We start from the raw sequence: 10,435 nt of genomic DNA on the forward strand, positions 1-10,435 counted from the left end.
AATAAATTTGCCATACAAGTACTAGAATACCTCCCCTTAAGAAGATGAAATGTACATAGCATCATAAAAAAAAACCACCAGTTGGTGAATACATTGAACATGCATGCTTCACAGCTAGTCGAATGCTTCTGTAATTTTTTTTAGTTCCCTCCTGGTTGAGATGACACTGGTCGTGTAGAAATAATCGTCTAGGGCTATCATGTAATCGTCTGTGACCCCAAAACACTAGTCTGTCATGTTGTGGCACCCAGTCCCGTAACAAACTGTTTGTTTCTGTTCTACGAGATGCATACACATTTGGTGAAATCCCCCGTGGCTGGGGACGTTTAAAAATGTCACAAACAAAAACCAGCACAATCCCCAGACAATGACGAAGTTGACGGGCAAAATTCACAATGTCCCGTGCTATTTGCTCACACGAGCGATCCCTTGCACATAGATCGTTACCTCCCACTTGCAGTATCACAATATGAGGCTGCCACTGTCTGATGTCCGTCCATAACTTTTCACTTCCTCGTAACTTTGGTACTGTACCCCCCGAGTACCCAAACATCTGAATGTCACATTGTCTCAAGTCAAATGAAGGAGATAGCGAAATGTCACTGTTTACACTATGTTGTAACCGTCTGACAAAACTATGCCCAATGATTAAACAACGGGGCTGGGGAACTGCCATCATAAAATTGCTAACCAAGCAAATCACAAAAGTTATACTTAAGATTGGATGCCAGTCAGGAAAAATGTCCTCATATCATCGTCCGTACGGCCTGCTCAACTTTCCTGCTTCAGGAGCGATGCTGGTCGACGCTGCCTTTTTGTTTACATCTATCAGCTGTCTATGCTCGAATCCAGGTCACGGTCAACGGCAATCTAAACGCTGGATTTTCACGGATCAAATGTTCCGGACGACAACTTTTAAGATATTATTTTCGAAAAACTCAATTAACACTTTTTCAATAAAGAAAATTTGGTATAAATTTCTAAAAAGATGCTGCCAAAAAATGGCGCCTTTGAAAATTTTCTTAAATATGAAGAAAGAGGCCTACAGCCAATCAGATTGTAGCGTGGGGTGTCGGCCAATCAGAAACTTCAAAACACTGGAGGCACCAAGAAGGGGGGAGCGGCACCCAAGGGGCTATGTTTGTAGCAACCTTTTAACACCACTTATCAAACAGTCTAATGCAGGATTTATGTGTCGCGACATAAAATCAGCTATGTATATAACTTGCATTTCTACTGAAAATATTGTCGTGTAATTATTTTTAGCTTTTTTAGACTATAACAACATTTTCGGCTTGCATTATATAACATTCGTATATTTCCTTATTCATTTCTCAAGTTGTTCCAGATTTCTTCCTAACAGAAACAAGACAAGGATTATCAACATTTATTTTTTCCCATTGAAACCCTTTGCTTTACCGACATAATTCGATATAATGAAGATGAAGACCATGACCAGATTGGCAAAATATTCAGCAAATCTTCAGACCAAGATATGCTCGAGTCAAATGCTTTTCTTGGAAGGATATTAAACGTAGCTTTATCAAAATTTAAAACTGTACTAGCCCTGGGTCACCTTTTCTTCCACGAAGAGGAGATAAAATGTACTATAGTTCACATAAAAATATAATTTTAGGTATATTTGCTTTATTTAAGAAGGAGAGAAATTAAACTTGGACGGGATAATTGTCATAAGATTACAATTTGACATTATGAAAACATTAAGAACGTGATGCACCCATTTGGGTTTGTCATTTTTAACAATGCGCTTCTTCAGACCCAAAGAATGGAAAGGCCATAATGGGGCTTTTATCAAAATTGTGAATTTTAATACCACTGCTTCACCCGTTGTCCGACTGAGGACGGTGTAATAATTATAGTTTAAATAGAGAAGCGACACTTTTGGGTATAGTTTCTTTGTTTTAAGTGACAACGACTCAATATTCATCATGTTATTGCAGTTTGATGCTGTCAATATTAAGACCCTGACGCGCTTCAAAGGGCCAGAAGGACAGGAGCCAAATTGGTTAGATTTACTAAAGTTTTAACAAGATTCTTCAAATCCACATATTCTGAAAATGAAACCTTATCTTTTCATGAAAAGATCACAAGGTGCTTAATTAAAGTTTTAACTTTTCATTATGCCTTTGTCACCCATTTCTCCCTTGAGAGGATGTTAATTTCACTAAATCATATGGTTTTGTTATTATATGTATGATAACATTTCGTAAAGATTTTTTTTTCAAAAAGACGTATTTGGAATTATATGGAATTAAATGTACTATTTGCTTTTGTCGCATCTTAACAACAATGATGGCATGGGCATCTTGTCCTAGTCATCTCTTCATTATTGTTTACAGCTAGCGTGTTGAGGTATCCGGCCCTGGATTCAGAAGATCAGCTTTTGTTTGGCTATTTGGACAATGACATAGCATCTCTGTGATTAAATAATTCTGCCGCTGAATTTGTAGTTCCTGGAACAAGCGTTGGAACAGAACTGGTTCTAGATACAGAACGGAAGTGAGTTAGGATTTCAGCTTTATTTTTATTCCTAGTGATTTTAAATTTTTGGTTGTATTTATGATAGGGTTTCAGTTTGAAATACGTACTTTTGTATATTTTGCTCTATTTTTCAGTGAAATTTATTGGTATTTTCACAACATCATAAAACGAGTTAGTTACAATGGAGATTCAGAGATAGATTTTTGGAAATCATCCAGCTATATCGGAATGTTTACATTTAAAGCCAGCGGCGTCCGGCTAAGTGAAAGTTCGTGCCACGGTTGCTGTGAAAGATCTGTTATCATTGAGATGGAAAATAAATACAGAAAACGTCCAAAAGTAATACAGTTAACAGTGACATTTGACATTTTAAACGTTTGAAAACGGACGCAAATTTCTTACTATCTGTGTGTTAACTTACCTGGTCCAGGGCGTGTTGTCCGAAGTCTGATTTGGGCAAAAACATTCTATTTTGAACAACAGTTATTTTGACCTATGACGAACCAAGCATAATTACTATTGTTAGTCCAGCTGTTCCAAAGGGCATAGTGTTATATCGTTGCCCGTCTTTCGTCCAGCTTCAACTATTTTTCTTTAAACTACTTTCTCAATTAAAAGGCCCGGGCTCGTGGTCATTTACCAGTAGCATAATGGGATGACGTGCTACAGAAACATGTACCAGGTTTGTTCAAATAAATGACATTGTTGCATTTTCAAGGTCACATGGGTCCAACTCTCTACAAAATCTGCAAATAGCTTGCTGCTGGGATGAAGTAAAAACTTGTTCAAATGAACGACTATGACTTTCACAGATCACAGATGTTAAATGTGTTAAAAAAAATTCTTAATATTCTAGATGTAAATGGGAGATGATATTTTGTCAGTAGCATGCTGGGATGACTTTCAAGGTCACAATCGTCAAAGATAAGGAGCTGTTTAAGCATCCGTGTCTCAATAGCCAAAAGACCCAAGATAATGATATTTGGCAATAGCATGCTGGGATGAATGGCTACCATGTTTTGTAATGAATGACCTTAAGCCACTTACAAGGTCACTTTGGTCAAATGTGTTAAAGGCTTCAAACAAATTATGAATAATCCAAAGACCAGTGGTGTTTATATTTGTCCAGTAACATGCATAGATAAAGAGATGGCAAGTTTGTTCAAATAAATGTAAGATTTTCATGGTCACGGGGATCTATTGTGTTAAAAACAATCACCTCAAAAGTTATAAGGGGATAATATTTGGCCAGTCGCCAGCTGGGAAGAAGTTTCTTCAAATGAATTACCTGATAAGACTGTCAAGGTCACTCGGGTAAAATGTATTTAAATACTCTGCAGGTTCGTTTGAATAACAAAGAGTCATAGATAATATTTCGCCTGTAGCTTTATTTTAAGGTTACAAGATCAATATCAGGTGAACGATGCATGCCCATTAGACCTCTGTTTTCTTTTTGCTCTTTCTATGCGTATTCATTTTTTATTCTTCGTTATTCAGGAATAAGCAATTTCAGCAAATTACTACGTGTTTTAAGGATACCGCGTAAAACTTAGCGATGCATGAAACAGGCAAGCTTAACATAATGATTATATTTGTTAATGTATCGAAATGTGTCCCATTATAGGTGACAGTATATTCAGTATTGATTCGCATTCTCGGGGAGTTACCAGGATTCATCACAACACTACTGTTTCTGACGTCTTGTACTCGCACTATGGTGTAATGGAAGCCTGCGGTAAGCTGTATGCAGATCATGAATGGATTAACTGTATAGGATATACAAATATGGAAGCATAGAACATATACAATATCTATCTTCGTATGTTCCACTTGTGTTATGCATGTTCTTATAATTGTTTTCAGATTAAAGAAGACAGGCACAATACAGTTTGAAATTCTACTAATTGCCCAACATCCTGACAATGCCTCATTTTCATTTCACTGAGTCAAATGCCAGAGCAAATTTGAAAATAAAGCACCTGTAACTATTTGCCAAGTGTCATAACACATTGTCGTTATATCATGCACATTGTGATAGCAGTTACTCATTGTAATCGTGAAGTCAGGACGGTATTTATATTTCCATTTTGTAGTGTTTCACCATGTTTTAATACCAATACATTTTGGCTAAGATGATATTTTATGTTGACATATCGAATAAATCTTGAACCAATGTTCACCTTATAGGAATATACTGCGGTTACAGAAGGATGGAAAGGAAAGTAGTTCCTATGGTCCATCGGAGTCGGGTATTCTCTACCACTACAGTCCAAAATCATCATGTAAGACTTTATTCTGTTCATACTAAAGCTACAAGCTACTTTAATTTGAAAACAGGGATTAATGTTTTCGATAGCTTGTTCGTACATGAACATTTTTACAAACGACAAATGCGATTTTAGTGATATGACACACGTATTTTAAAATTTTACATGAAACTGTTCCGAGAAATCATATAAACCTGTATATCAAAAGTCTTCATTTCCCTTATTTTGTTTTTTATTTTATTTTGATATTGCCTGAGCCGTTTGCCTTTCTGCACTTTCAGAAGCCATTTTCATTCTGTACACCCAACTTAGTCCCAGTAATGTATGATAATCATTAGAGATGGACTCAAGTGTACAAATGGTGCTCTCATGTGTGTTGTAAAAAAGGAAAAGGACGGAGGAATTTTTCCGTTTCATTGTGAAAACATCCAGTAAATACAGCTTATTTATCCTTATGTATTCACTATGACAACTAGCCTTCACAAAAGAAATTGTAAAAAAATATTTTAATTTGAAATACATTAACATTATTGCATAATATTACCTCATATTTTGCTGGATTTCCGGCGATGTGGGAGTATTGGGTAATGCAAACCGCGAAAGCAGCTTTATTGCTACCACGTGTGGATTGTAAATTTCATTTGACTGACTTTAAAGCAATTATAACAATGTTTTGAGGATCACATTGGCAAAATCCCTGGAATCAATACATAGACAGTAAATTACATTCTTCAAATCATTATTAAGTGAATAGCACCCAACTACAAAGAAAGGCGCCGGAACAAGGTTTGTCCTTAGCCGTGTCCGGATGGGTCATTCATACATAACCCGTTGTTATTGATTGAAACGCATAAACCAGCCTGAAAACATAGCATTCAAAAACATATTAACAGTTAAACAGTTAATATATTTTGTCGACTCTCAGCAAACTCGAGAACATTTGTATGATAACGTTACATGTCTTGAATCTCATTTCGAAACAACTACTGTCCCTACAAGTTCAAACAATCTGAAAGGAGTTGGTCTTTTCAAAATAGCATGAGTCCCCAGAACCATTTCTAATCAAGTTTTTTTTAAACTTTTTAGTTGTGTCATTTTTGTATTTTGCATTTGTTTTTGTCGACCATTAATTAACCTGTATGACCTCCCCGGTGTTGATGCCGTTATGTATTTAATAATAATGTTCACAAGAATAAGAAAAAAGGTATGCTACCCTGGATATTGATATTGGTATGTATTATTTCTAAACAACCATTTCATAATTCACTTCCGCCTTTGATCCATTAGCAAAAATAAGAGTAACTATTACATTGTTTTTGTAGAGTCTATTTACTTGTTATCTCTTTAAAGCTGATACTGATACATAATTTCTGCAATAAAAATACAAAATCGACTTACAATGAGGTAAGACAAATGGAACCATATAGACATATACTCATGGGGTAAGTACGTGTGATTGTTAGTTTGCAGGATAGACTAGAAGAAGCCCTGTGATAGGTAAGTAAACCACCATCGCAATCTGGCATCATGTGTTTGTTCTTATGTTCTTGTTGACATGCATGTCATGGTGTTTCATTTTGTCGTCACGTATATGCATTATACCAAAAGGAGGAATTTTAACTCAAGTAGTACATAACAGACTGTTAGTTAAACGTCGACAAGTTTGTAATTATATCTTTAGTTTTCTGTTTAACAACAACTCAGAATGTATTTTTGATGAATAAAATACATGAAAAGAAATTGTTGACAAAAAGATGATTAAACTGATTTATTGTAACTTCAAAAACAATTTAAGCACAAGCGTAAAAACAATGTGAAAGAATACACATTAATATTAACACTCTGTAAATTATATTACGTTATCTGTCGGCGACATGAACTGGTTGAGAATGACAAAGATACGGATACAGAGACTTAAATAATCCAGAGACTCACTGATTTCAACTCTCTACGCTCCTGTTTTGTTTGGTTTGTATAATCTAATTACATTAGTTTTGCATTTTACCTCATTTCCTACGGAAACGGTTTACATTTTGGACATTAATGACGTCATGAATTACTACGTGATCAATAACACTTACTACAGATCATGTACAATATCGATTTTCAATCAAAATGATCTATTATAACAATGAAATACAAAAGCGTTAAAAACATTATTCCAACTTATACATATGCGAACACACAATACGTTTTCTGAATTATTCAGGGTTTAACATCTTCAAAGAGGATAAAATCACACAGAGACGTTTTCAACTTTGTCAGCAGATGACTGGGGCACTCAAGTGCAACTTTAACATCTTACTGAAATGTTGTAACCTGGACATGGCAACACTACTCTATCTGGTATGCATAGTTATAATTGATGTCATTAAGAAAAAAATAAACCATGTGAAATGTTTGAGATGCTGTTAAACTGTCTGAATGGAATAATGCAGCTTACCACCAAAACAACTGTTTAGTTGGTGGTTTAGTAAAAGTAATAATCATATCAAATTAACGATACAAACTTCCATACAGCAGCGAAATGACGCCTACTAAAATGGCGAAGCTCAAACCTCTAGTCATGTAAGATTGTTCCACTTTTCTTCTTAGATGTTGTGGTGCTTTGTATGAAGGACTGTAAGCTGTTCCGAACAGTTCTCCACTGGAGACGGAGCCAGGCCGGAGTTGATGTAATATTTCCGTTGCTGCACGTATACCGGCCTGGACCCCGCCGGACATGTACCCATCCCATTCTATGGCGCCATCAGCGCCGGCAAAGTGTAGTCTGAGAGCAGAATATAAAAAATAAAAATAATGATTCCACATGCTTATACCTTCATTTTGATTAAATTAATTTCGTAATTAAAAGGTAATTTCTTTGTCAATTTGTTATATTAATAAGTGATTATATAATCAATCTGCCCGTTATGCTAGCTAAGAATGTCAACATTTTATAGCATGCTGTTTACCATAATAGTGTTTTATATCCAGGTTGAAGTAATTTGAGAAAGAGAAACATGTACTGCGAATACATCACTATTTGAGAAACCAAATACACCTGCAGGTTTCAAGTTAAATAATAAACGTTAAATCCAAATCAAAACAAAAGAGGCAACACAATATTAATTAACTTATTCCCTGATTTTCTCTGAGTGTGTTTTGACGACATATTGCCTCCCCCAAGGTTCCCATACACAGACATCTCGATATCACTATGACTAGTCTCCCCTGGTGTTCCCTTATATCGAAACTTCAACATGTAGTAAAATAAGCCCAATCCCCTCCCTCTAGAGGTCTTGTACAGCGACACCTTTACAACACAATCTGTCTCCCTACGGTTTTATTTAATCACACTTTGATGGGACCTTCCCAGAGGTTTCTGTTATGCAAACACAAATACAAGACGATAGTTACCTCCCCTGCGGTTCCCGGAGACCAGCAGCAAAGTTTCGCATTGCTCCTGTACTGACTCCTGCTAAAGCGCCTTCTATGAATAGCTCTTCACTCCAGTCCTTTTCAAAGTAATCCAGGCAGGTTTCCGCTTGCGACCCGAAGAAATCTGTCAATGACTTTAAAACCGCGTTTTTCCTTGTGTGAGCCTGCAACAGGAGGGTCGGGTATAACAGAGGAGGATTCAATGAAATTGGGAACAAACCAATTGCCTATTCTAAGCATTAGGATTATGATGCATAATATCAGTACGTAACAGTATGATGTATTATAATTTTGAACCTGAAGAGCCCTTGACGAGGGTAAAAGTACGAGTGTGAGCAGGTACGATTTCGTTTGTACTGTATATATTCGAATAATTAAAGGTTTCGTTCCGGGTACTCCGGTTTCCTCCAACAATAAAGAACACATGTGTGCTAACATCCGGGCCACAAAAGTATTTTTTTCAACTGACAGACAGTAACTATAACTTTTTTGTTAGTTGTTGGGAACAATAAAGTGTATTAAGGGTTTCGTTAACAAAGTTACAGTGTCATTGTAAGTTTAATTTTTTGTGAATTCAAAAATGTGACTTACTTTTTACAAACAATTTACCAATATGTACATGTATGTACGGGTCACTAAATAATTTAAACACCACTATTACTTTTAACAAAGCTATGTCCATTTTTCATATACTTCGTACTCGATACACTTAATAAAAACAATATATACGCAATGACTTCACTGGATCAAGTACAACTTTGGATTTTCTAAAAGCCTATTTCTACGTCTTTCAAAAATGTTGTAACATAAGTATCTGACCATCAAACATATCGGCCTGAATAACGCATATTTATTGTTTATTATTTTTAGCTGCTCCGTTCCCACATATGACAAGGGTTTTAATTCTACTCACTCAAAGGGTATACCCTAAGGGAGTATACTTTCTGTCATCTTTTGCATTCAAAATCAGTAGCATAAAAAACTACTAGGGTCGCCAACTGATGGTTTTCTAATTTGTGACCAATCAAAACATGTGAGTAATATAGAAAGAATTGCAGCATGTTCTTAACAAACCTGTGCAAACCTGGGCAAACCTCAAACCTGGGCAAATACAAATGTCTTTATGTATATGTGTATGCACATCTGCGTCCACCAAAACTCACACAATAATCTCTGTTAAACTATTCAACAAATAACATTTCTTATTTTCGACCTAAAATTGTCTTTTCTACGTCATAAAAAATATTTGAAAGAAAAATGCTCTAAAGCTCTAAATATTCTCATTGTATCTAATGTCCAGACAGATTGATAAGCAGACCGTGACCTACTGCTAGTTTACGTCGCTCATTGATTCAAAGTTTGACTTTGGTTTCGAAATATCTCGCATTCTTCCGTTCAATTCATCCCACAATTTCTTTTACATACAATTGTATATACCGATAGATCTAGGGTCGAAGAGGAACTTGCTGCAGTATGTTTTGTTGACAACCTGTCGTTTGGTCTCCAATTCTTACATTTTACAGTTAAAGCAATTGCAGTTGGGTTGTAATTTGATGAAATTGAAAAGAATGAAAACAAAAATATATACTGTTCTGTTTCGTTGTCACTACTACAAACATTAAAAAGTCGGATCATCGCCCTTCGTATTAACAGGAGTGTAGTGTTCTGCCACATGATTTATCTCAGTCTGTAAACCCGGTCATGTCAGAAAAGGAGACTACAAACGATAGGTACTAAACTGCCATAATATGATTTTAAATCTTTCATAGCAAATTATATAAAATTAATGCTCCGAAGGGTAATTTGCAATTTAACCTAATGCAGGTTCATTTGCAACAGGTATATCATATCGCAGAGAGGAAGTTGTCCTCTCGCGACTACACATGGGCCGGGGTCTTCCCCGAATACCAACTCTGCTTAAAATCACATGTTTACATAGGTGGTCAGTTGTGATGATAGTGGGTTATAGTCTATTGCAGTAAAGTGTACAGGTAAATTGCACAGGTAAATCAATGTCTGATAACTAATCAGATAATCAATAGCTGCTAATAAGTGCAAAATATAATTAATATTTAGAGTTCCGATCCCAAGCTGTTCTTCTGATATATCATCTTTATTTCCTCCAAATTGGAGAGCATGATACAATGATAGTACATGAATAATACATTTCTTACAAAATGACAACAATCGTGACGTTCATACAAGTTCACAAACGTATATACATATTATTAAATATCAGTGATATA

General features: G+C 35.7%; 1 protein-coding gene across 1 annotated transcript in view; it reads right to left on the reverse strand.

Annotated features, from left to right (window-relative positions):
* Positions 1-6,523: 6,523 nt before the first annotated feature.
* Positions 6,524-10,435, reverse strand: part of LOC110441471 (probable flavin-containing monoamine oxidase A) — a 31,029-nt gene continuing 27,117 nt past the window's right edge. The window contains exons 10-11 of the mRNA XM_021484623.1: positions 8,169-8,353; positions 6,524-7,539 (exon numbers count right to left, since the gene is read on the reverse strand). Of these exons, the coding sequence (XP_021340298.1) occupies positions 7,266-7,539; positions 8,169-8,353 (459 nt within the window). The 3' untranslated portion in view covers positions 6,524-7,265. The remainder of the gene's footprint in view (positions 7,540-8,168; positions 8,354-10,435) is intronic.

This window comes from Mizuhopecten yessoensis, unplaced genomic scaffold (assembly GCF_002113885.1).
Source record: "Mizuhopecten yessoensis strain PY_sf001 unplaced genomic scaffold, ASM211388v2 scaffold715981, whole genome shotgun sequence".
In the NCBI taxonomy this organism is placed as follows: domain Eukaryota; kingdom Metazoa; phylum Mollusca; class Bivalvia; order Pectinida; family Pectinidae; genus Mizuhopecten; species Mizuhopecten yessoensis.